Source organism: Ovis aries, chromosome 20 (genome assembly GCF_016772045.2).
Source record: "Ovis aries strain OAR_USU_Benz2616 breed Rambouillet chromosome 20, ARS-UI_Ramb_v3.0, whole genome shotgun sequence".
NCBI lineage: Eukaryota > Metazoa > Chordata > Mammalia > Artiodactyla > Bovidae > Ovis > Ovis aries.
Window position 1 is genome coordinate 48,388,630 of NC_056073.1, and position 27,761 is coordinate 48,416,390.

Sequence of the window (27,761 nt, forward strand, 5' to 3'; positions counted from 1 at the left end):
CTTTCTAAAGGTTAAATGGCACAGTGCAATCTTCTGTGAAGCAGGTGTGCGGCTAACAAGGTGATAATTGGAAAACGGGGTGAAAAGGAAAAATCCTATAAAATTAAAAACCTGCAGTATCTGGGAAAGAGGGCAACTGAATTACCTCTAGAAGATGAAGAAGCTATGGTAATACAATGCTAAAGATGCAAACTGAAGTCCACAGGAGTGAAAAAAGGAGACGTGAGGGCTGTTAACACTCCCCTGGGGGCAGAGGGCACACCGTAACATTCAGGATTGTCGAAGATTTAATCAAACGGCGCAAGCCAACCTTCAGGATCACCCTCTCTTCTCATGTCCTCACACTTTCAACAAGATAAACACTCTAGGAAGATCTTCCAAATATTCAAATGTGGATAGCATTTACTAGAATATTTGAGGTTTTTTTCCTCCCATTTTTCAGTCTTGGTCAGAAAAAAAATTTTTTTTTCTCCTTAAGATACAGAAATGTTCCAGAAGAGATCTCCAAAACCTTCCAACAACCGTGATTTCCCGCCCCTTCCCCATTTTTGTAATGATGTAACACTAGCTTTCGGTGATGACCTGTGTTTACATGAAACTGTTCTCAAGCAAGGTCCAAGAGCCTGAAGCATCTTCAGAGTGACGTCAGCAGTGCCCAGCTGAGCAGACACTGAAGGAGGACAGCTATCTGGCCCTGTGGTCCCTCTTCAGCCCGCCTGCTTGCTAGTGTGGTCTTCTGGTCGGGAGGAAGCTTCCTCTGAGTCTTACTTGTTGGCGTTTGCAGGCTGTCTTCTTTCCAGCAATTCTCCTACACCAGCACTGGACTCGCTCTGGACCATCCACCCTCTGAGAACTCAGCCCCAATTCACCCTCCCCAGTGAACACCTGGCTCCCACCTTCTCCTTCCTGTCTCAGCCTGAGCGGTCACCCGGATACAGCCATGTCTGCTACCATCCCCGAGGACCTGTCTGTGCCAATTAAAACACACAAAATGATGGTAAAGACAGCGCCAACAAAAAAGCAGAGCTTGAAAGGGGACATCAGTGAATCCTGGGTTCAAACGTTTCCACTCAGGTAAATTCTGCAGGTCTGGTTTTTCTCTCCTGTGTTCCATCCACTGAGCTCTAAAGGCCAGACATCTGGGGATCACTCTTTCTCGCGTATCTTTACCTGAAGTGTGTGAACAACCCGTGTGCCCAGGTCAGCAGGAGTCTGCTTGTGCAGCTGGAAGCACAGTGCACAGATCCCCTCACTCTCAAGGGGCGTGAGTCTCAATTCAGACGACAAACCACACAGGCACCCCATGTGGTCACCCCAAGGCCCTTCAGTTCTGTCTCCTAACACGTGTCCAGCCCGAACCTGACCTTCCAGTCTCTCCGCTGCTGCCCCTCCCACTTCCCACTTCCCCCCATTTCTTCCCCAGCCTGAGGGAGGGCTGCAGTGGAGCCCTGGCCACCTGGCTCCCACCCCTCCTCCTGCTTCCGAACGGGTGGAAATACGACGACGATGGTTTATATACTGTTGGCTGCCTTCCAGAGAAAACTCAGCCTGCCCTCGTCCGCGTGCCCCTCGATCTCAGAGCGCCCCCCGCACACCGCACACACGGGGCAGAGCCGCAGACGACGGCGGGGTCGTGCCTCCAGACGGCCCCCTGGTCAGAGGCCGGGGCCCACCTTCCTCGGAGCCCCTCGCCTGTTCACGCCCCGCGCTGCCCCAGGACAGGGCCGTCCCTGCACCCCCGGCGGCAGGCACAGCGCGCGGCGCGGAGGCGCAGGGGGCCTCTGAACGGAGCGCTGATAAAGCTCTGCCCGCTTTCCCGCGCTGGAACCGCGGTCTCAGCCCGCAGCAGGGGCGGGCGGCCCGCAGCAGCCCGCCAGGGGCCGCTTCCTCCTTGCTTCGCGGACGGCCTACCCCGGACGGGACCCGCGTGTGAAAAGAGGGGCACGCGAGAGAAGACGTCACGAAGGAAGAGGCCGCAGAGAGGCGGCGACAGCGCGGCGGACGGCTGGGGACAGCGCAGGCAGGCGGAGGGGCGGCCGACCCAGCGCGGCCGCTCAGTGCCCGGCGCGGCTCCTCCCCGCGCGCCCGGGGGAGAACCGCCACCCTCCCATCTGAGGCCAATCAGCAGGGTGTGGGGGAACCAAGAAGTCATTTCAAGAGGAAAGAATCTGCAAAGACAGGGGCTGGGACCTCCTTCCACAAAGCCGTGCTACCATCTTCTCGTGGCTCCTCTGGACCTCAGAATCCAGACTCGGTTTCAAGGGATTTCAACCACCTGGTGGGACTTCGCTGAGGGACAAGGGCCCAGGAACGGTCATAATCTCTTCCACAACAGACACTTCCCACCCCAACCCCCGGCAAAGTTAAGTCCAAAGGAATGCCAGGAGAAACAGAGGTGGGTGGAGGAGATACGGAAATCTCAACATCACAGTTAGCCATCACTTACAAATAGCTGTGAAGAGAAGAGAGGTGAAAAGCAAAGGAGAAAAGGAAAGATACAAGCATCTGAATGCAGAGTTCCAAAGAACAGCAAGGAGAGATAAGGAAGCCTTCCTCAGCAGTCAATGCAAAGAAATAGAGAAAAACAACAGAATGGGAAAGACTAGACATCTCTTCAAGAAAATTAGAGATACCAAGGGAACATTTCATGCAAAGATGGGCTCAATAAAGGACAGAAATGGTATGGACCTAACAGAAGCAGAAGATATGAAGAAGAGGTGGCAAGAATACACGGAAGAACTGTACAAAAAAGATCTTCATGACCAAGATAATCACAGTGGTGTGATCACTCACCTAGAGCCAGACATCCTGGAATGTGAAGTCAAGTGGGCCTTAGAAAGCATCACTACGAACAAAGCTAGTGGAGGTGATGGAATTCCAGTTGAGCTATTTCAAATCCTCAAAGATGATGCTGTGAAAGTGCTACACTCAATATGCCACCAATTTAGAAAACTCAGCAGTGGCCACAGGACTGGAAAAGGTCAGTTTTCATTCCAATCCCAAAGAAAGGCAATGCCAAAGAATGTTCAAACTACCACACAGTTGCACTCATCTCACACGCTAAGTAAGTAATGCTCAAAATTCTCCAAGCCAGGCTTCAGCAATATGTGAACTGTGAACTTCCAGATGTTCAAGCTGGTTTTAGAAAAGGCAGAGGAACCAGAGATCAAATTGCCAACATCCGCTGGATCATGGAAAAGCAAGAGAGTTCCAGAAAAACATCTATTTCTGCTTTATTGACTATGCCAAAGCCTTTTAATGTGTGGATCACAAAAAACTGTGGAAAATTCTGAAAGAGATGGGAATACCAGATCACCTGACCTGCCTCTTGAGAAACCTGTACGCAGGTCAGGAAGCAACAGTTAGAACTGGACATGGAACAACAGACTGGTTCCAAATAGGAAAAGGAATACATCAAGGCTGTATATTGTCACCCTGCTTATTTAACTTATATGCAGAGTACATCATGTGAAACGCTGGGCTGGAAGAAGCACAAGCTGGAATCAAGATTGCTGGGAGAAATATCCATAACCTCAGATATGCAGATGACACCACCCTTATGGCAGAAAGTGAAGAGGAACTAAAAAGCCTCTTGATGAAAGTGAAAGAGGAGAGTGAAAAAGATGGCTTAAAGCTCAACATTCAGAAAACTGAATGTTAAGATCATGGCATCTGGTCCCATCACTTCATGGCAAATAGATGGGGAAACAGTTTCAGACTTTATTTTTTGAGGCTCCAAAATCACTGCAGATGGTGACTGCAGCCATGAAATTAAAAGACGCTTACTCCTTGGAAGGAAAGTTATGACCCAACCTAGATAGCATATTGAAAAGCAGAGACATTACTTTGCCAACAAAGGTCCGTCTAGTCAAGGCTATGGTTTTTCCTGTGGTCATGTATGGATGTGAGAGTTGGACTGTGAAGAAACCTGAGCACCGAAGAATTGATGCTTTTGAACTGTGGTGTCAGAGAAGACTCTTAAGAGTCCCTTGGACTGCAAGGAGATCCAACCAGTCCATTCTAAAGGAGATCGGTCCTAGCTGTTCTTTGGAGGGAATGATGCTAAAGCTGAAACTCCAGTACTTTAGCCACCTCAGGCAAAGAGTTGACTCATTGGAAAAGACTCTGATGCTGGGAGGGATTGGGGGCAGGAGGAGAAGGGGACGACAGAGGATGAGATGGCTGGATGGCATCACAGACTCGATGGACGTGAGTCTGAGTGAACTCCGGGAACTGGTGATGGACAAGGAGGCCTGGCATGCTGGGATTCATGGGGTCGCAAAGAATCGGACACAGCTGAGCAAATGAACTGAACTGAACCACCACAGTCACCCATAGCAGACTGTGGCTGGACCTCAAGAATGGCCGGCAGCACTTCCGTCACCAGGGCAGGGACTGAGTGACCAGCAGCCTTCGGAGGCTGGCCCAAGGCAAAGGAAATGGTCAACAGGTACGTGGAAAGATTCTGAACATCACAGATCATTAGGGAAAGGCATCAAAACACAATGAGATATAACTTCACGCCTGCTGGGATGGCTACTATATTAAAAGAGACAGAAGACAATAATTTTCGGCAAAGAAGGGAAACTGGGACTGTGCTGTTTGTGGGAGTTTAACATGGTGCAGCCGCGGTGGGAAGCAGTATGGCGGTTCATCAAAAGACCTAAAGGGAGAATTACTCTATGATGCAGCAACCCACGTCTGGGGAAAAGAGTTCCCAAGAGAACTGCAAGTGGGGTCTTGAAGAGATGACTATATCCCTACGTTTATAGTGGAATTGTTTCACAACAGTCAAAGAGTCGGGGGCAACTCGAGCGTCCAACCACAGATGAAGGAATAAGCAACACACGTCACAAACAGACGCACACAGATGAACTCCCTACAGTGATCAGTTCAAAGAGAGAGGAAATGAAGCGGGTTCCAAGGGCTGTGGGATCGGGGGTTGTTGTTCATTCGCTCAATTGTGTCTGACTCTTTCGCGATCCCTTGGACTGCAGCCCGCCAGGCTCCTCCATTCATGGGATTTTCCAGGCAAGAATACTGGAGTGGGTTACCATTCCCTTCTCCAGGGGATCCTTCCAACCATGGGGTTGAACCCAGGTCTCCTGCGTTGGCAGGCGGGTCCTTTACCATCTGAGCCCCCAGGGAAGCCCTCAAAATATACTAAAGCATTTGTAAATTTTGAGTCATTTGTAATAAAAACTCTTAGCAAACTAGAAATAGAAGGAAATATCCCTAATTTGATTTTTTTTAAAGGCTTTACAAAAAAAAACCTATGGCAACCACTTTAAATAAATACTTATTCACAAACTTTCAAGATCAGACATTTAATTAGGCTTTAATTTTACATCACCACAGTTCATTTGGTTCAATCTCCCCAATTCAATCTACTCCAATAAGAATCAAAGGATCATTCACGGCAAAGTGACTTTTTCAAAGTCAGTAGCAGATAAATTGCCTTTTCCACTTAGATCTGCAAACCCCTGCAATTTGTTTTTGAATAATTAGGAGTCTGGGGTCGAGTTTCATTTTTTTTCCCATATGGATTCTCAATTATCCGTGCTTGGTTTGCACAGACGTCGCCTCCTCCTGCAGGTTCTATAGTGCAGATCGTGTCAGGAGGCCAGAAATAATACAAAGCTGTGTTTCTGGGCTCCTGACTGCCTTTCACAGGCCTCTGTGTTTGCCTTGCCTTGGGTCCACACGCTTACAATTACTGTAAAAAAGACCTGACATCAGAGAAGCAAGTCCTTCAGCTTAGTTGTTTGGCTGTTTTGGATTCTCTGCCTTCCAATACACATTGTAGAATATGCTCATCAAATTCCTCGTTAAATCTCCCTGAATTTCTACTTCTCTACTTAAAATTTAATTTTTAAATTTTCTATAAAAGAACACTCGACTTACAGTGTTGCATTATTTCCAGGTGAAATTCACAGCAAAGTGAATCCCTACTTTTTAGCCACTGCGGCTCTCCAGTGTCGTTTTGAAGCAATCCTACAGTGGTGTTTCGTTTTGTTTTGTTTTGTTTTGATATATGCAAACTGCAATAATAACCCGAGGATGGCAAACATCAAACCAACGTCAGAGGGCACCTCTGGGGAAGAAAGCAGGAAGAGGGGTCCATCAGGGAGGCATGGGTGTGTCAAATGCATTTCGAATGCTTTTCTTCTTTACAAGGATCTGTGGTAAATCCCAGCATATTTGCTGGGTGGAGGGTACACAGTTCTATGTTATTAAAAAGTCAAATCAGAAAACCAAATGTTTGTATGTTTACAAGATTTCATAATTTTAAAAATGAATACAGATAAATATACCATAGCTGTTTGGTCTTCATCCACTGATTAAACAGGAGTTCACACTCTGCTGAACAGGCTCTACAAGGGTCATCTATTTATAATCCACTATCCTTGGTCATGAATTACAGTCTCTTGATTGTAATTTATAAATCTCACAGGGAGGCCCTTGAGAAAATAAATTCTTTCCTCAAATGGAAAGAAAACATTTGATTCATTACTCAGCCAATGATAGAAGGAATAATTAAGCTATCCACGATATAAATGAATGCTCACATTAACCATTCTTCATCTTCAAGATCACAAGATTATACATACAAAACACCAACCGAAGTGCACGGTTGGGAAAAAAAAAGAAAAGCTGTGTGATAATGGAATCACAAAGTAATTCTCATTTCTCAGTCTAAATACAGGCTGACTTTAAGTTACAGATGAACCCAAATGCTTCCCTCATCCTCTGAATAACGGACTTTTTCAGTTACTCGGTTCAGCTCACCACTAACTGAAACTGTGAGGAGTTTTGTTTCTCCTTTCATTCAGGACGAGGCAAATTAGACACTCACAACAATACGCTTACCTTTCATGACTAATAACTTAGCAAGGTAAATTACTTCGGCTTTATTCGGCCCCCAGAACATTAATAAAAACCTTGAACTTCCCACCTGAACTGGCTCTGGTATTCCGATGATCATTCCCAGAGGCTCATCCCAGGCTGAGCCCTTTGAGGTCAGCAGTCCAGCCTTTTCCCTTTGGCTACTGTAAGTTAACTCAGTGCACGTGCCCAGGGGACCCGGATTTCTACACTGTTTCAAACAGAGAAAATCTCATCCTATAACATATCCTGTCCACGCCTCCCATGCCACTGACGTGGGAAAACAGGCACAGCCAGGTCCAGGCAAGGGGGGCATTATGCTTTCCAGGGGGCTCAGATGACAGAGTCTGACTATAGTGCAGAAGACCCAGGCTTGAGCCCTGGGTCAGGAAGATGCCCCAGAGAAGCAAATGGCAACCCACTCCAATATTCTTGCCTTGGTGGGCTACAATCCATGCTTAAGGTAAGACTGAGACCCCCCCTTAATTTGGATTCCCCAGTGGTTTGAGTGGTAAAGAATCTGCCTGCAATGCAAGAGATTCAAAAGAGGCAAGTTTGATCCCTGGGTCAGGAAGATAGTCCCTGGAGGAGGAAATGACAGCCCACTCCGGTATTCTTCCCTGGAAAATCCCAAGGACAGAGGAGCCTGGCGGGCTGCAGTCCATGTGGTCACACAGAGTCGGCGCGACTGAGCATGCACGTACCCAGCGCTGTCGACAAACAGGAAGCTGTTGCACATCTTCACTGGGTTAAAGGCCAGAAAGTTGTAACGAGGATGCTGAACGTGTGTACATATAAGGTCACACAACATAACTGTCCAATCTATACCAGAGGATCTGAGGACCTCTCTTACTGTTTTAAAAGCATGTTAAATAAGGAAGAAATGTGTGGTGGCTGCTCTTTGCTTTGCTTTCACAAAGATGAAAAGCAGTCAGAAATCTACAAGCCGCTGGCGACAGAGGCCCCGGGACAGACACGGGGTCACAATCCAACAGGACTCAACAGACCGAGGGTCCGTGAAACATCCTCACATCGCAAGGCGGGCAAAGCAAGGTGGAGATGGAAACTATGGGAAGGAAGGGCCAGGAGTCACGGGGTGACCGTGGCCGCTTCGTCCAGTGGCTGTGGAGGTCGGCACAATAGGAGTACCAGTGAACAGGGACGAGATGCTCACTGGGATGAAGGCTTTACATAAATGCACCAGGACGGTTCCCATGGCAAATGGGTCCATCTTCCTGCTCCCTGCATCTCCCCATGCCTGACCGTCAACAGTGCCTACAGGGCATAGACAAACAGTCCTGTGGCTGGTCATCTCCCCCAGCGCCTCTGATTTTCTATGACTTTCTTCTAGGATAAACATCCTCCTTCCTGCAGAAGAAAAATGTTTATGTGCTTTTTTTTTTTTTTGGCAAGATGGAAAAAATTGCACAGGGAAACAGTGGGAAGAAAAATGAGGTCCACTAATTTCACCGCAACACAATGAAGCTGATGGGATTCTCGCAGCTGGATTCACCTGGGAAGAGAGTGAGGAAACACCGAATAATCCTGCACTGAGTCTCTACCAGACAACATTTACGGTAATGACACGGAAACCGGATCTAGGAACTATTCCAAGTCCCAGAGATTAGCAAGTAATCGCAGGCTCAAGTCCTGATATAATTCTGGAGAGACATGGACGGATTCTGAGAATTAACTAGCAAAATAGGATTAAAAAAAGATGAAAATTTTGATCCCCGCACACACTGGTCAGTATTAGCAAGACTCTACATTCAGCTGTGTGCAGCCCTGCACTGCACTTCATGTTATTTAAAATTTTGTTGTTCAGTCGCTCAGTCATGTCCGATTCTTTTGCGACCCCATGGACGGTAGCCCGCCAGTCTCCTCTGTCCATGGGATTTCCCCGGCAAGAATACTGGAATGAATTGCCATTTCCTTCTCTAGGGGATCTCTCCAACCCAGGGGTGGAACCCGTGTCTTCTGCACTGCAGGTGGATTCTTTATCACTGAGACATGGGGGAAGCCAGCGCTTGATAAATCTGTCTCCTTCTCTAGATTGAAAACAGCTTGAAGTCAGAAACTGTCCATTTCATCTCATTGACTCCAGAGTGGTGCTTCAGCTACGAAATAAGATTTTACCAGTTCAATGGTGGGAGCTCCCTGGAGTCGGCTTTAGTGAAAATGCTAGCTCTGTGACTTGCTAGCAGAGTTCTTGGGGCTGAGTTCCTTGCTGGCTCCAAGGCTCAAGTTTCATTGTCCATACAATGGGTTAATAGACTTCACTCCCATCAGACTGTGAAGAATGAAAGCTATGATACAGGCAATCTGGTCCCATGACTTGTACCCAGCACCCAACAAATGACAGGTGTTATAAGGCACTAAATAAGTTAATGCGCAGACTATAGGGCCCTGAACCATGACCGCGGGAAGACACAAACTAAGGGGAAACGGCCAACCTTGGCCGTAAGAAACTCCCCGTCCTCCCAGAGCAGCACTTGCAGCTGATGCCTGGTACCCCAGGGAGACCACCGCCCGACCGCCGGCTTCCCAGGAGTCTAACTACGACCGACCTCAGAGACGATGGGCGACAGGAGACCCACCGTCTCACCGTCACTGAATGGCTGGCGGCGGCCAACGCGTCGTGCCTTCAGGCTCAGCCTCACCATCGTTCGTAATCATGTTACGTGTTCTTCCTCGGACAGGCCAACGTCAGTCAGTGACAGAGGAGTCCCTGTTTCCTTCATGTATAGACCCACGACCACTCCACACAAATGGTCAGAAACTGCTCACACTTTCATATTACTTACAGCAAACAACAAAATCTCCTCTATCCTATCTGAAGCAAGCAATTTGCCGTGATGGAAATGGAACAGATAAAGGTATATGCAGAACTTCCCTGGTAGCCCAGTGGCTAATACTCTGCGCTCCCGAGCGAGGGGGGCCCGGGTTCAATCCCTGGTCAGGGAGCTAGAGTTCACACGCCACAGCTGGAGACCCCACGTGCCACAACTAAGGCCCGGCGCAGCCAAGCAAACAAAGAACGCTTTGTTTAAAAAAACCAAAGTGTATGTGATGGGCTGAATAACGGCCCCCAAAGATGTCCACTTCCTCATCCGAGGAGCCCGTGGATCTGTTACCTGACACTCAGAGACTGCTTCACGGATGTGACGGAGAAAACATCTTAGTGGGTGGAGATAAGCCCGTCTCAAGGGGACTTGTGACAAGAGACAAATGCGCAGAGGGAAGGCAGAGCGGCCACACGGGGAAGGAAAGGGGGGACGCGGTGCGATGCAGTCAGGGGTCAAGGACCGCAGTCAGCCCGGAAGCTGACCCAGGCAGGAGGAGGCGAGGGTCTCTGCTGGAGCCCCCGGGGCCGGCCCCGCTGCCCCTGAGCCTGAGCCCTGCAGACTGACTGTGAATTCCTGACCTCCAGGGCTTTAAAGTAAGAGAGACATATGGGTTGAACCTGCTAGCTTTGTGGTAATTTGTAACATTAGCCACGGGAAACTGACACAATGTAGTCAATAGATACTAATTATAAGGGAGTCATTAGGAAGTAGCTCTCTGTGATCTATAATTCACAAGGCATTTTACAGAGACCTACTGTCTCCACTATCAAATCCTAACTGCCCCACCCTCCTCCGCCAGAAGTTAAGCTTCTTACACAAACTTAAGGAGACGCAAAATCCAGTTCGACTCCTGGTTGTGACGAAGCGACCCGGCTTCGCTGCCTTTGCTGCCTGCCCAAGGAGAGGGTAAGGCTTCCTGAGGATACATGTTGCCAACACTTAACAACTAAGAGGAGTGAAGAAGCAGCAAAATGTGACCCATAACTAAGAAGAAAGGAGACTAAAAGGGGCACAGAGCACTGAGAGCCTGGAAATAACAGACCAAGACTTAAGCGTCACGGTCACGAGCAGCCCAGAGAGCTTAAGGGAAACTGTACAAAGTGGATGAAGGGATGGAGCATCTCATCAGTCGCAAGGATGCAAGTAGAAACCGGAGAAGTGATGAGTGCAAAGCTGGAATGAAAACTCGCTGGAGGGGCTTAGTGGTTACGTGGACACAATAGAGAAGACGAGGAAACCCAAAGAAAAGACGAGAAAAACTCCCCACGATAAAGCACACAGTGGGGGAAAAAAGTCAGTAATAAAAAGCACACCCTGGGCACCAGAGTTCTGTGGCACAAACCCAAATGCGCTGATACACACGTAGTCACAGTCTGAAAAGCAAGAAAGAAAGAATTGTTGGAAGAGATGTGAGGCTTTTCAAAAAGGGTTGAAAAGCACTAATTCAACACACTGAAGCCCCAAGGAAGATAATAGACAGAAGGTCACACACAGGTCAACCCACCAAAACCCAAAGTGAAAAGACAGGGGCAACGAAATGACACATTTTAAAGAACTAAGAGGAAAAAATAAAGCATGCACCATTACTGGCAACCTGGACGCCTATGTCCATGGAAAATATCACTAATATAAAACAAAGACGAAACAGAGGCATTTCCAAACAGAAGCCGGGAAAACTCACGCTGCACCACGGGAAACGGTAAAGGAAGTCCTTCAGACTTACAGAAAATGGTTATGAAAAACCATGAAGGGCAGCGAGGAATGGGCAAATATCAAGAAAGATGCAGTCTTAACTTCCTCTGAAGGACAATGGCTATTCGAAGCAAACAGAGCAATGTATTGTGGGATTATAATATACAGAGGAATAAAATATGATAGTAATAATACAAGAGAAAGAAAGAGTAAATAGAATTACAGTATTGTAACATTAAATGTTTCATGGAGTTTTAATACCCTGGTTACTCATGGTAAAGTGTGATGAATTAATTATGCATACTGTAATCTAGAATAACCACTTAAAAATAATATAAAATTGAGAAACTAAACAGCAATAGAGTAATAAAATATAATACAAACAACCCCCCGCACAAAATCTCAATTTCCAAATAAAGAAAAAGAACAGAAAAGGAAAATAGATGAGAATGAAAGATATAGTAAAAATTAACCCCAAGAATATCCCATGTAATATATTGAGTGTAACAAAGAGTCAACACCCCAATTAAATGCAGGTTTACAAAAAGACCCAGCTGTTTACAAGAGACGTGCTTTTAATATAAAGACAGAAACTGAAAATAAAATGATGAAAAAAATGCACATTGCAAACACTAATCATAAGAAAGTCAATGTGTCTAGATTAGCATAAAAAAAAAAACCAAAAAACTGAACTGTGAAAGTATCATCAGTGATAAAGATGGATATTTCATGAAGAACAGACATTAAAGAAGCCCAAAGTTGGTTCCCTGCTTAGACTAACAGGCTTGATAAATCTCCTTTTATCAGTATATACTTTTAGAAGGTCCATGGATCTCCTGTGTGCTTATGAATCTCTACTGAAAGCGCTCTGCAAGGCCACATTGCCTTTAAATCACTGATCCTCTTTACAGCATGTGACCCTGTTACTCGTGCTCACGGGACTCCCGCCGTCACTCACCTGGAACGTCACCTTCTGGTTGATGTCCTGCACTCGGAACTGCTTCAGGAAGCGCTCATCCTCGCTCCAGAAGAGGCGGATGTCGGGGATGTCGTAGAGGATCATGGCCACCCGCTCCAGCCCCAGCCCGAAGGCCCAGCCGATCCGGTCCTGAGCTCCAGCTGCAGCGGGGAGGGGAGACCAGAAAGAGGGTTAAAGGGCACGAGGGGCCACAGGTCCATCCCACTCCTAACACCCGGACAGGACCTCAGCGGGTGCCGACCAGAGGCAAGGTGCATTTACACAGTGAATGTTTATCACCAGCTTATAAAAAATGCCTATCTGAACATGGGTATGAACTATGATACCACTCTTCAATATAGGGACAAATAAGGGTTGTGATGTAAAAAAATAATAATAATAAAATGTGATGTTCAAAGATTGTTAAGGTTAATAGTTTTTAAATATGTTTAAAACATGTTTCTGAACTGTCTTTGCAAATAAAAAATAATAAAGATAGGTGGAATATTAATGTTGCTCTGTGAGTTAGACTTTTTCCTTAATTATTAAATCCTTTATATTTTATTATAAAAATTTTAGATAAAACCAACCATCTGAGCCCAGCACCTGCAGCTGAAAGAGCGGTAGGTTTAGCGTGTTTGAATCTGCTTAACATGCAGTTTTTAGTTCTTAGCTTTGCTTCTTTCATTCATTACCTTCACCAGCTGAAACTTTCCTAGAGCAAGATAAGAATGACACGCAGCCCCTAACGGTAGGTTAAGAAAAAGAAAAGCAATCTCATTATTCAGACAGGCAAAGAATACGGAGACGTGCGCAAAAAGGGAGAAAAAAATGATTCTTAAGCAAATGAAAAGTTTACTGAAGAAAAACAAAAGTGCACCAGATCACTATTTTTTACTTATCTGACCTGCAAAAATAAAAACATCTCATCACATACTTGACACCAAAGCCAAGGGAAACCACGACCTTTCATACGCTGAGAGCAGGCGCACGTGTGGGCTTTTCACCCCCAGACCTAAGGAGCAGCACCCTGTCGGCATCCTCAGAGTCACACACACACTGCCGCTTTGACTACCAGGCAGCTTCCCACCCACAGTAAGTTACGAATGTATAAGGCTGCTTACTGGAGCACAGTTTATAACAAGACAATAAACAACCCAAGTGTCCATGAATAGGAAGCGGGTTGAATAAACCCCACTATATCCATACAGTGGAATATTATGGATAGGAAAAAAAAGAAAAGCAGTAGCCATCTGTCCTTTTAGGGGAAGCAACTGGGTGAATGCAGGACAGACTTTTATATACGCCTTTTATATAATGCGTGAGAAGAAACATTCCGGATAAAAATTCTCATGGCTGAATGAAATAATTTCTGTTTATTCTGGGGAGGTTATAAGAACCAGGGGCCTCCCAGGTGGAGCTAGTAGTAAAGAACCCACCTGTTAATACAGGAGGCCTAAGAGAGGCAGGTTCAATCCCTAGGTCGGGAAGATGCCCTGGAGGAGGCCACAATAGCCCACTCCAGGATTCTTGCCTGGAGAATCCCATGGACAGAGGAACCTGGTGGGCTACAATCCATGGGGTCGCAAAGAGTCGGACACGACTGAAGCGACTGAGCAGGCCCGCATCATCTTTGAAAGGCAACCAAGAGATGAATTTAGGAAGATCACAATATACAAAAACTCAGGGTGGGTGTGACTCGGGGCCTCCTGGCTGCCAGGGAGGACACACCAGCGAGAGGCCATACCGTCGGCCCCTGAAACTGCAGCACCTCGTACTCGGACGCTCAAGGATGAGGCCCTCATGAGGAGCAGCCTCCAGCTTCTTCCACTGCCCAGCACCTCTGACTCACACTCAATCTTACTGCAAAGCCTGCTGCTGATGGTCAGTCACCAGGAAGGGTTGCAAGGAAGATCTATGGGCTGAGCTGCATCAAATTCTGTTTTTGAAACACTTTGCTTTGGTCCCATTGAGATCTGCCTCTTCTGAATTGCACCCCTGCAAAATGGCAACCCACTCCAGGATTCTTGCCTGGGGAATCCCCTGGACAGAGGCGCCTGGCGGGCTGCAGTCCACCGGGTCGCAAGAGTTGGACATGACTGAGCAAGTACACCACCACCACGGAGCTGTCTGGCCCATCACGTGCGGAAGGTGCCAGGAGCTCCCTGTCCAGAGAGTTGGTCACTAGGCCACTGATTCGTCCCTACGAGTCTCCGTGAAATACACTGATCTCAGGTCTAAGAAAATGGGAACAGGCAAAGCTTCTTTTCTTCTCTGAACAACTGGACCGTTTTCAGTGTGAGGGTATCTCGACTTTACATAACTGATCCTCACTCACTCCTCGCTCCGCCCCGTGGAAGCGCACAGCCATCCTTACGGGTCACCTCTTGAGAATGGTAGCGCGGCTCTGTGCGTCTCTCTTGTCCCAGCTCTATTTTCTTATCCTTACATCCTCTTCGTCCTGATTATCTGAACTACTTATTCTATCCTCCTGTACATACTTCTATACGGCACCTCAAATGCTTTATGGAAGAGAGTGAGCCGTAACTAACCAGACACTCGGAGGTACCATCATCCGGGCAGGTCTAACTCTCAGGCCTTTGGCACTCCTCGGCAGTGATTTGTTGCCAGGTACTCCTGGGTTGACAGGGTTTTAAGGCAGCATTTTTTTTTTTTTTTCCCTTTTTTCCTACATTCCAGAACTGGAGGGTTCCAGTAAATGAGAATCTCTGGAACAGAAAACTGACTGGAAAGAAGCACCCTCAGTTAAACAAAACGCTCCAGATGGGAGGCAGTTAGGTGTCCTCCTCCTCCTCCTCCTCCTCCTCCTTCTCTTCTTCCTGCCTTTGAACTTCCCATCTCTGGACTCTTATCTCATACGATTTCTGTTTTATACAGAAGCTGGCCTTCTTAGGAGGATTTTCAGCAACGAATCCCCTTACTCTGCTCTGTTTTCTTCAGAGAACACCACCTTCTAAGGCTCCACAACTTTTCACATTTGTGCATTTACTGCTTGCTGTCAGACTCTGTGGGCAGCGTCTGATCCACGGGCTGGGGATCGGGCTGGCTTCCATCCCTGACACCCCTGGAGGGGCTGGACCAGCTTCCCGCGCGCGCGTGTACAAGGGCTCACACACGGAGAGGAAGGGAATGAGCAATAGGAAGGCGGGGCTCAGAGATCTCTCCACTTTTTAACTTATTGACTTCATTTAAACAGGTCATATTAGGAAGAATTTCATACTTAAAATTGAAGTTTTTGATACAGGCAGTGACTTTAAATTTAAATCCGTGAGAGGGTTTATCTACCACAGTATGGGGCGATATGCGAGATGCTATTTCTGAAAAGACACCTCAGAAAGAAGTGAACTAGGACACTAAAGAAGGGATAACGGAATGCCCTGTCCCCTCCCCCTGCCTTCTTCACCATCACCGGGCCTGGTCCAGACAGGCCAGCGGCAGGCCTGGGCAGCAGCTTCGGAGACCCAGCATCTGAGCTGTTTCTGCTCCAATCCCCCCTCCTCCCATCTCACTTTCTTCCCCAGCGACTGAACCCTGCACCCCACGTTTCCTCTCATAGGCTGTTCTGCTGCGAAAGTGAGAACTGTGTTGGTCGCTCCGTCATGTCTGACTCTCTGTGACCCCATGGACTGCAGCCCGCCAGGCTCCTCTGTCCATGGGATTCTACAGGCAGGAACACTGCAGTGGGTTGCCATGCCCTCCTCCAGGGAATCTCAGGGATCGAACCCAGGTCTCCTGCACTGCAGGCAGATTCTTTATCATCTGAGCCACCTGGCAAAGCTCAGGGTCAAATTAAAACTTTTAACCATTACATACTAGAAAAATAATTATTTTAAGTACTTCCCTGTCAATAGGGGCTGATTTCTAGGAATTCTTTGGCTCAATGAACTGACACTTCCCCAAAATAACTGTGACAAGAAACGCTGAAACAACCTAGCAGTTAGTATTCATATTTTATAGAACTTTACCAGTTACAAAGCACTTCACCTCAATTATCTTGACTCTGATCCTCACAACGACCCTACAGGGGATGTCAGACTGGTATTCTTAGCTATGTTTAAAAAATAAACACCACTTTAGCAAGATCACAGACACTGGGACTCAAATCTATCTTTTATTTTTTTTTTTTTTTACTTCCAATGAAACATTAACTTCTAGAGGCTCTGTTCAAAGTATTTCAAAACACAAGAGAGTTCCGTTCCCCTCGTGCTTACGTCTGTGTGCTTTCTGCTTTGTAACTGCTAGTTTCCTGATGGACTCAGTCATTATCCCATGAAAGCTACTAAAATGATTTGCGTAAGTAGTTGCTTAACTCTATCAGCAGGCTTTTCGGAAGGCTTTTCGTCACTCTGAGCGTGCCTTTCACCGTGGTCCTGACCAGTACGCACGGGGCCTGCAGTGTGAGCTGACGGGGCTCGTGTGGAGTAGCCGCTGGGGACAAAAAGCCTCCACTGCCCTTGACCGTTGGCTGTGAAGACAGCCACACAGGGACAAAAGCCCACAGCATCCCAGTGCGACCCACGCGTCCACAGGCAGGCCTGGGAGGGCCAGTGCAGCTGCGTAAATTCTGGTTTCTTTCCTCCCGTCACGGCTGAGTCCTTGATCCCCGCGTTCCCACTAAAATCCTTGAGCCGCTTCCGCAGAGCCTGTCACTGGATGATTGACTTTTCGAGCTGAGCCCAGAGATTGCTCCCCTGCCTGAAAGCTTTCTCGAGTTGTATTCAGCCTTGGCTCCGCAGGCTTCGGTCGACAAGCCCTTCACAGGGTCCAAAGGCAGACCTCTTTGAAGAGAACTTTACCACGGACGGGAACAGACTGTGTCTAGCCTCTACAGGCCATGAAAACCCTGCTCCTTCATACGGTCTGAGCTGGGCTGGATTCTAATCAACATTGTAATGGAACCTTTTTTCTGTTGTCGTTCTTTTTTTTTTAATGGGTCATTTTTAAAGGAAGTTTTTATTCAACTACAGCTGCTTTACCATGTTGAGTTAGTTTCTGCTGAACAGCAAAGTGAGTCGGCTGCATGCACACACACACCCCCTCCTGCTTTGGGACTTCCTTCCCGTTTCGGTCACCACGGAGCATGGAGTCGCGGTCCCTGAGCTGTGTGCACAGAGGGGCCCGTTAGTTCTCATTAGCCATTTTTGGCGCAAATGCTGACTGGCAGCGCCTGAACCAACGCCCCAGGGTTGTGTCCAGCCAGAACGCTCCTCATCACATCGCCAGTTTCCTTCAGGGACCTAAGTCCTAAAACTCCACCTCCTTCCAGCAAGGGGGAAACACACGGCAGCAGAAACGTGAAACGGAGCCGAGCTGACCAGGCTGACGACAGTACCGGGTGGTCTAGAGCCTTTTGAAAACATAAAGGGAACAGTCTTGCCTTGCTTAGGGTTTACGAAGAGTTAAAAACTAAAGAAAGCTCTAATACTCTGGCCACCTGATGTGAAGAGCCGACTCATTGGAAAAGACCCTGATGCTGGGAAAGACCGAGGGCAGGAAGAGAAGAGGGGGACATAGGGTGAGATGGTTGGACGGCATCACCGACTCAGCTGACGGGAGTTTGAGCAAACTCTGAGAGGTGGCAGAGGACAGAGCAGCTTGGCCTGCTGCAGTCCACAGGGACACACAGAGCTGGACTCAACTTAGGGACTAAACAATAGCAACAAAAATCTAAATATGTTGACTGGAGTATAATCAACTGAGGACTCACATCCTACCTCCTATATCTCCCTTTGACTGGCCACCAAAATATAGCGATTTTATCCTTTAACCCTTTCTCTCCCATCTCAATCTAAGGTCCTAGAACTCAGGAGAATTAAGTACTTCTGTGCAGCCAACAAAGACTTTCAGTGAGCAAAAACTGGCCCTGTTAACATTACTAGCTTTGCTCATTTTCCATTTTTGAGACAGAAGTTGCTTTCCTTTGATTGTTGTTATTCTGTTTTGAATTGCCTGAATTACACACAGAACTTCAGGTAACAATATAATTCCAAAATTTGTATGGGAGACTTTTTAAAAACCGAATCACATTTTACAAGCACTAAGATGATCATCAATTACAATCACTTTCAACTAAATGGGGATTCTTCATACACCAAGTTTCAGAATGTGATGGACCCACATCCATAACAGGTACTCAAGGAAGCCTGTCAAGCTCTATGCAGAACGGTCAGTGCTGGGACACGCTTCTACCTACTTCACAGATATCGTTAAGGTGCCTTATTAACAAGAGCCATCAAAGCTGGGCCACAGACAACAAGTCACCTAGAACTGAGATGTCTTTCAGGAAGGACGGAGCAGAAACGGGGAATGTAACTCCCGGGAGCCCAAATGATGGGAGGGAGGCGGCCTTGGGGACAGGCCTTGGATGGCGGGCCAGCGCCGGCCTGCCCACAGATCCCACGGGCCTTGTGGCTCTGACTCCACTGACCATGAGTCAGACACACGGGGCGGCTCCAAGTGGTGAGAGTAACCCAGCCCAGGCCCGGCTGCCAGGGGGCAGCCCCGTGGGAGTGTTCTCTTCCTTCTGAGCGTGGTGCGCATGCTAAGCCCCATCAGTCGTGTCCAAGCTGTGACCCCAGGGGCTGTAGTTCCCCCCCAGGCTCCTCTGTCTATGGGATTCTCCAGGCGGTAATACTGGAGGGGGTTGCCATGCCCTTCTCCAGAGGATCTTCCCAACCCAGGGACTGAATCCACGTCTCCCGCACTGCAGGCGGGTTCTTTATCACTGAGCCACCCAGGAAGCCCTTTAAATGTTCTATCCCCTCATTGAAACTCCTGGAGAATTAACTTGGATGCACTTATCTATTCCCTTCTATTACAAAGCCAAGGAATAACCCTTCCTGCCTTCTAGTCTGAAAAAATGCACCTTCACCTCCATTAGAAAGATGGCATTCCAAAATAAAAGTCAATACGCTCCATTTCTTGCCACACAGTTATAATTTTTTAACTGTGAAAGGAACTTAATTTAGAGTAAGTAATGCCACTGTCACTTAAATATACAAATGATAAAAGAAACGCCAGCAGCTCTAATTCCATAATTCTCGGGTAATGACAATTAATGGAACCCTCTTTCCTGGTGGGAGTTGTTTTCGGCAGCAGATAAAGGAGCCACTGAGCCTTTTAAGATTTACTCTCATAACCAAACTGCGTCTCTCTTCATCATTATCTGAAACATAATTAAAAGATGACATATAAAACAAACTAAAAATCAAACAGGATTCCATCCCCGGAGGAAAAGCCGAGAAGCACCTCTTTGCCTCCACCGAGACTGGCTGGAAACTCTCGTCCCTGACATCCGCTCTGTCCTGCACCTGTCCACACCTGTCCACACACGAGAGCTGGATGAGCTCATCACTGGCTGTGATTGGGTAGATATTAATTGCGTCGGAGAAGGCAATGGCACCCCACTCCAGTACGCTTGCCTGGAAAATCCCATGGACAGAGGAGCCCGGGAGGCTGCAGTCCATGGGGTCGTGAAGAGTCGGATATGACTGAGCGACTTCATTTTCACTTTCACTCTCATGCATTGGAGAAGGAAATGGCAACCTACTCCAGGGTTCTTGCCTGGAGAATCCCAGGGACAGGGGAGCCTGGTGGGCTGCTGTCTATGAGGTCGCACAGAGTCGGACACGACTGAAGCAACTTAGCAGCAGCAGCATTAATCGGGTCGTTTCACTGCTATAGTCTCTGACCTTTTCAAAAAGAACAAATCAATAAGAGTATCTTAGAAAGATGCTATTTCCTTCCTTGGCTTGCTCCCACAGTCTACAGTTTATAGAGTGGCGTGCCTGTGGGCTCCATGGCGGGAGACCATCTCTTTAGTGACCACCTACACCCAGGAAGAGTCAGCTTTTAAGGCAGGCCCGAACACACAGTTCAGTTGCCTTTAGGACCTCTAGGCCGACGCCAAGCTGTTTCTTTTTTCTTTTTGGCCATGCAGCTAGCAGGATCTTAGTCCTCTGAGGAAAAAAAAGTCAGCATTTGGACACTGGCCACTCCCGGAAGCCACCACCGCCGCGCTCCAGCTCTCCGGCGACAGAAGCCCTCTCCCGGCCTCGCCTCGCTTCCCCGCTCAGCACTCTCCTCCCCTGCTCCCTCCCACCTCACCCCACTTCCAGCTCCCACCCCTGCACCCCGTTATGAGCCCAGGGAGGGAAGCAGCGTTAAGCTGGACGGAAGACGGAAGCTGCGCTATCGGACTGGACTGCCCTTGAACATGACCAAAAAGGCTGAGATCTGCTTGAGACCTCACCCTGGACGAGCAGGAAGATTAGACAGAGCCTGCTGAAGGCAGCGGTGTGAGAGCAAAGCTGGTTCAGGGTTACAGGCGGTTCACTGTCCTTCCCTCTTCTTCCCCTCAGGCAGACGGCCTCCCGCGGCTCTCTGCCTCCCAACCCCCCAGACTCGCTCTTGCCTTCTCTGCCTCTAGGTAACGCAGAAATAGTTGAAATATTCAAATATTTTATTCTGGACCCCAAAGAGAGTGGCATATAATATTAAACCGAATGAAAGAGATGATGGGGACTAGAACAAGGAAATAGGAGCATGGGAATTAAATGTGCCCAATGTCTCCCTTCTTCCCAAGGGATCCGACGCATTTTTAGCCATTTGGCTACAAAATCTGAGAGATAAAAGCAGATGGAGGGGGAACTTAAAGGGACATGGGAACAGAGCTGGATAAAAATAAGCTATCGGTTGGCAAAGCTAAAAACACAGTCCCACGGGTGTAAGCACATGGAAGCTTTGTGACATAATGTGCGAACCAGACCAAATCGGTAGTCGCAAGGATGACACAGACCGTCCCTTTCATCAACAAACTGGCCAGTCACATCCAGGCCAGTAAGAAGGGTGTCCGCGGGGGAAATGCTATGTGGAAATCAAGCCCTGCGTCATCCTCTGCACCCTGGACCTGCCAGCAGAGCCTGGGGGCCACGTGACCGAGCTCCGACCCCTGGAACCAAAGTGGGCGGAAGCGAGATCCCCCCAACTCCTTGGAGACCCTCCAGCTCTGTCCTCCTCTGCTGCGGGGGCCCGGGGGACCACACGTTCCAAATGGCATTGCTGTGGACAGAGGACTCCACAGAGGTCTCTCTCCGGCAGAGACGTTTTCAGTGGATTAAACCACTAAGATTTCAGGAGGGCCTCTGTTAGCTCAGCACAGCCCCAGTCTATTCTGACAATTAATCAGCCCTGACTTTCCGATGTGAGAGGGCTCTGGATTCACTGCAGAGCAACATAAACTCTGAGCGGCACCAAATTCTGGGGATCGACGCCACTTTTCCTTGTCCTACAAGAATGATTTTGCTGGCTCAGTATAGACATTCCAAATAAACGCTGGAGGAGATTTATAGAGAGCCCACTACTCATAAACTGTTACTAAGAAAACGGTGTTCCTTCACTGGGCAAGGGCTTCCCTGGTGGCTCACTGGTAAAGAACCCGCCTGCCAGTGCAGGAGACGTAAGAGACACAGGCTCATTCCCTGGGTTGGGAAGATTCCCCTGGAGAAGGGAATGGCACCCCACTCCAATATTTTTGCTGCAGAATCCCATGGACAAAAGGAGCCTGGAGGGCTACGTCCATGGGGCTGCCGAGTCAGATATGACTGAGCAACTGAGCAAACTGTCTAATTGTTCAGTAAATAAGAAATTGCTAAAATGTAAGACAAAACAAAAACAAAAACAACCCTTGAAAGTCTAAGGAACTTAGCACTAAAACAGGTGACCCAGAGAGGATGGAGAACCAAAGACCCTGGTCAGAGAACTGAGATCCTACATGGGAAAAAAAAAAAAAATTACAAAGGGAAAGAAAGGATTTCTAAGAACTCCTAAGAATATGTTTGCTTTTGTTTTTTTAAGTAAAGCCTTTAAGAACCTGAGCTTGCATCTGATGTGATTCTATCCGGAGAGAAGCAGGTGTGTGGCCATCACTCTGGCTGGTAAACAGCATCTGTCAGACGTAAGCCCACCCTGCCTCCCTTGGGGGCAGCGGCCAAATCCATCATTCAGCGGCCAATCAAAATCCAACAGGACAATCAAAATATTCTGGGTCACTAACATATGTATCCGTCAATACTTTCTCATTTTCAGCTTTAATACATTTGTCATGAATTTTTAATCGATAATTTACTTCCTTGGGGAGCTCTATTTCTTTGCAAACTTGTCCTCTTCGTGTTGTCTTTTCCCAGGAACTCCAGCGATAATTCGAAAAAGCACGGCTTCACCATTTCTCACTCGTCCAACTGGCAGATGCTGTGGCCCAACAATCAGAGCCGTGGACAAGAAGGCGGGCAGGCACAGGGTCACCCCCGCCTCCAGGCCGCCGGGCCTCTCTCCCATGTCATTTCATGAGCTGGTGTTGTGAACAGAGAACCTACTGTATTATTCTCTGGGCTCTGCAGAACGCTTGAAAGTTTTCTTAATAATAATTTTCAAAATGTGCCCTTCAAGGACAGGGGCAGAACTGGTCACATCCGTCACCCGCTGCCAAACACAGAGAAGGGACTGTGTGATTTGGTCTAGAGGCAAGAGACACAAGTACTGCTATAACGGGGCAGCTTTGAGCTGGACCTGGCTGTCCCCAGCAGGAGCCAGAGCCGAGGGAAGCGTGACTCTCTGGACACGGGAGGCTGCCACGGCTCGCCTGCAATGCGTGCATTCAGGCCTTACAAACCCCAACAAAGACCTTCTTACAGACACCGCCGCCAGCAGCAGCACCGTAGCAGGCGGCTTCCTCTCTGAACCAACTTGAGCATCCTCAGATTCCGCTCACCCTTGGGGGCGGCAGGGTCATCGAGCACATCTCTGTCTTTCGTCAAGAGGAACTGTCGCTACCTCCTCCCAAAACTGCTAGCAGCCGGGCGTCGTGGGGAGCTGGCCAGGACTCTGGCAGGACGGCCCCAACAGTGGTCACTCCAACAGGAAGCAAAGCTGAGTTTTAAGAGTCACCTGGATGACGGTTCCAGTGTCTGAGCTTGAATTCACTCTTCTGATCTCACTGGCTTATTCGAAGCAACACGGGAAAATGATGAACAGGCAAATCATCCACTTTCTCAAAGGAGCTCAGGGTGGAGACCACGCCAGATCCATCCAGCGAGACGCAACGGCACAAACCCCACGGGGGGGTCAGCTAAACCTGAGAACACAGGCGGACCCCTATTCCATTTGGTTATTTTTTAAAATGGCATAGGGGACCAGGCTCAGAGAGTCATGTGGTCTTTGAGAGTACAGCAGAGAAAAAGGGAATACACAGCGGCCCCCTTACTATATACCTCCTTCCTGGGCCTTGAGCACAGGACTCATGGAGAAATTTCCACGTCCAAGCTTCACCCAGCAAACAGCATCCAAAACCACCACCCCTCTCTCCAACCAATCCACGTGCTGAAAGCTCTCCCTTCAAACTCTCCGAACCCTGCGTCTAGCACGTTACCCCTTCCCTTTGGACGAGCTTCTGGAAAGGGCAGTTGACACTCACAGAGTCCAGTCTTCAGTTCCCGTCAATACCTCGGTATGATCAAGATGAATGGCGCTGCGGCCTCCACACTCCGTTCTATCAGGACTAACCTTCACAAAAACCAACACCGAGAGGAACCCTACCTGCCAAAGTCAAAGCTCTCTCCTGGAACTTAGTTCAGGCTGCTATAACAAAGTACCAGAGACCAGTGTTTATGAGACATTAAAAACTCCTTCTCACGGCTCTGGAGGTGGGGCCACCCAGGGCGAGGCCCCCGCCTGTCCAGGGGTCCGGCTCTGGGGCGTCCTTCAGCGCTCCGGAGGCCACCACTGCCTCCCGTCCTCCCCACCCTCCAGTCCTCCAGGTAACTACACAGAATCCCACTGTTTTCTTGCCACCTGGGCACTCCCAAGCCTCTCTCTCCAGCCCTGATCTCTTGCTGGAGCTGCAGCTCCATCAACCCAAGCACCTGCCAACGTACCACGGCCAATCACGTCAACCTGCACGCACTGTCCCCCTCCCCAGTGCAGAGCCTGCTTCTCCAAACCAGAAAGCTTCAGCCTGTGATACAACCGCGTCACCAGTCACAAAAAATTCAGTTTTGCTTCCTGTTGGAGTGACCACTGTTGGGGTCTTCCTGCCGGATCTCTTCCAAAGACAGAGATCCAGCAGTCCCCCCACCCGACTCCTTGTTCCGAACTCCAACTGCTGACCTCCATCATTATTGCCACTGCCCGCATGCAGCCCCTTCTGGCCCTCTGGGTATGGCAGCCCCCGCCACCCGGCGAGGAACCCAGCCTCCAGCTGAGAGCCGGCACAGCACCATCCACTCGTTGCTGTCTAGTCACTCAGTCGTGTCCGACTCTCTGCGACCCCGTGGACCGCAGCCCGTGGGATTCTCCAGGCAAGAACACGGGAGTGGGCGGCCGTGCCCTCTTCCAAGGGATCTTCCCCACCCAGGGACTGAGGCCACATCTCTTGCACTGACAGGTGGACTCTTTCCTGCTGAGCCACCGGGGCGGCCCCATCAACCACAAAGCCTGGGGTAACTAACACGCACACACGACTGACCACGACTCTGCCATGGAAAGCTGTCCAGCTTAAACAGATAAAGGCTAAGCTGACTAGAGAGCAGCACCCAAGCCACCCCTCAGTCTCCCAACCCATAGTCCATCAGCAACTCTGGCCACACCCTCCTTCACAGGCTCCGCCCCAGAACAGCCTCATCCAATAGAAACAGACCGTGGGCCATGCAGGGAGGTCTGAACGTTCCAGCGCCACACTGAAGAAAGGGGGGGAGAAACACAGGTGACACTAACTATATTAATATGCTTAAGCTAATGCGTCTAAATACTCGCTTCACAATGGAATCAACACGGTTTAAGTTAGAAGTCTATTTATTCTAGGTATTTGATAAGAATTTAAGAGACAGCAAAGCGAAATCTTTTAGACTCAGTTTGCAATATTGGTAATCCACTTTCTTGTGTGATTTTTTTTTTTTTGCATTATTAGATATTTGCTTTTAAACTTTTTATTTTGTATTGGAATACAGCTGACTAACAATGCTGTGATACTTTCAGGTAGACAGTGAAGGGACCCAGCAACTCCGGCCACGTCTTCCTTCACAAGCTACGCCCTAGAACAGCCTCGTCCAACAGAAACAGAACACAGGCCGTGCAGGCGGTTTAAATTTCCTAGTGGCCACATTGAACACAGCAGGCCTGGAGGAGGTGGAATTCATTAATATGCTTAACCTACTATATCTAAAATATTCATTGCACCATGTAATCAATAATTTTTAAAGTATTCATGAGATAGGTTACATTCGTTTTTGAACTAAGTATTTGAAACTCTGGTATATGTTTCACACTTACAGGACTCTCCATTTGAACTGCATTCCACATGCATGCCAGCTACACGTGGCCAGGGCTGCTGCGCTGGACAGGACAGCTCCAGGGCCAACAAGAGCACTTGATGCTTTTCCCCATGTGCCATGCTCTTCCAAACTTACTATGTTAATTTTCTGGGAATCAGCTCAGATGCCCCTGCCTACCTCCCAAGCTATGCCAAGCACAGAGTCACATTCCATTAACTGTTGGGTTAGCCACCATCCCACTTCCCAGAGCACACTGAACTTATCTGTGCACACCTGTCTCCAACGCTAGAGTACTGGTTACCCCAGAACAAAAGCCTACCAGACCTCCTCATCTTCATATGCCAGGCACCTGGCAAAATGCTTATGCACAACAGCAGACAGTCAAATCTTCGCTGAATTAAACTGATTCAGAGTAGTACATGTACCGATGAAATCAGAGTTGCACGTTTAAATTCTGGGTTCCTGAGTGAACATTTTATATCCTTGGTTAACAAAAAAGAATGCAAAGACAGACTGCAAACATACTCCATCTATTCCAGTGCAGAGCCTGGTTGTGCAAACATTGACCTGTGGTAGACCGTGAGTAGAATAAAGACATTTAAAAATTGAAACTATAAGGGATCGTGGTATGAGCTAATTATTTCAGGTATGAAGAGAAAAGAGGTGAAATAATTTAGATGGCAAATACAAACGCGCACACTGAGGAAGGCAGAGCTGGCCCCGTGAGCCGGGCCCCTGCCGCCTTCCATTGCACAGCTGGGCTTGTGCGGCTCCGCCAGCGAGTCACGTTGATCAAATAAAATCTGTCATTAAAACTCACTTAAAATTTGAGAAAGCCTGTACGACTGAGAATCTAGCTGTTTGTCATTACTGCTATCAGCTCCTTTCCAGGCAGCACGGCAGAGAACAGACCGCTCAGCAAACACTGTCCCTGGCTCCTCCTGGTCCCGACACCGCCCCTCAAGGCCAAGGGCTGGTTCCCATCCACAAAGTCCGGGAGGGGCACACGTAGCTCAGGGGTGTGGTGTCTAGGAGGCGGGGCGCCACCTCCAGGCTCCTCTCCCAGATCCTGCAGCCAGCGTGGGGATGTTCTGGCACAGGCTGGGAGGGTCTGCGACGCTGAGCTACCCAACAGAAGAGTCAGCCCCCACGAGGGCAAGACACAAACTCTGGTGGTGCTGAATCACCCAGATTCTGAGGGTGTTTCTCAGTGGCAGCGGCTCATGCTTAATTACCCTGAATAATATCCAACAGAAAACTGAATTACAGATCTAAGAGCCTATACCTTGAAATTGAGCGCTTTGGCAAATGTAACTGAAGTGAAGTGAAGTGCTAAGTCGTCCGACTCTTTGCGACCCCATGGACTACAGCCTACCGGGCTCCTCCGTCCACGGGATTTTCCAGGCAAGAGTACTGGAGTGGGTTGCCATTTCCTTCTCCTGGGGAACTTCCCAACCCAGGGCTCGAACCCCAGTCTCCCACATCGTAGGCAGACGCTTACGGTCTGAGCCACAAGGGAAGCCCCAACCTAATTAACAATATTCTAAAATTACTGAAAGGGCTTCCTAGGTGGCGCTAGTGGTAAAGACCCCACCTGCCAATGCGGGTAGCCAGAATACTCAAGTTTGATACCGAGGTTGGGAAGATCCCCTAGAAGAGGGCATGGCAACCTACTGCAGTGTTCTTGCCTAGAGGATCCCATGGACGGAGGAGTCTGGTAGGCTACAGTTCTAAGGTTGCAAAGAGTTGGCTCAAGTGACTTGGCACTGAGCATTAAATTACTAAATGCGAATCCACTTTAAAATATTCTCTGCTACTACTTTTATTTTACGATGACACAAGAAACTTACCTTAAATGAAGATGTATCAGGTGTAAGATATGGTTAGAGACACACAATTGTCAACGTGGGGGACACAAAAACCCACTGCTGGATCAGGATCTTAGCACCAATTACTTTATCCAAAACAGGCCATAAACATTCTCATGAAGTGGCTACATCAGCCAAGGTCACTGTCTGGGGCTAGGACCAGGGG

The 27,761-nt window shown here is 48.4% G+C and overlaps 1 protein-coding gene across 9 annotated transcripts in view; it reads right to left on the reverse strand.

Moving 5' to 3' along the window:
* The window catches only part of FARS2 (phenylalanyl-tRNA synthetase 2, mitochondrial), a 315,728-nt gene that overhangs the window by 128,360 nt on the left and 159,607 nt on the right, over positions 1–27,761 (reverse strand). For all 9 annotated transcript variants that reach the window (XM_060403794.1, XM_027958611.3, XM_042237128.2 and 6 more), the window contains one exon: positions 12,382–12,542. In XM_060403794.1, coding sequence (XP_060259777.1) covers positions 12,382–12,542 — 161 coding nt within the window. The remainder of the gene's footprint in view (positions 1–12,381; positions 12,543–27,761) is intronic.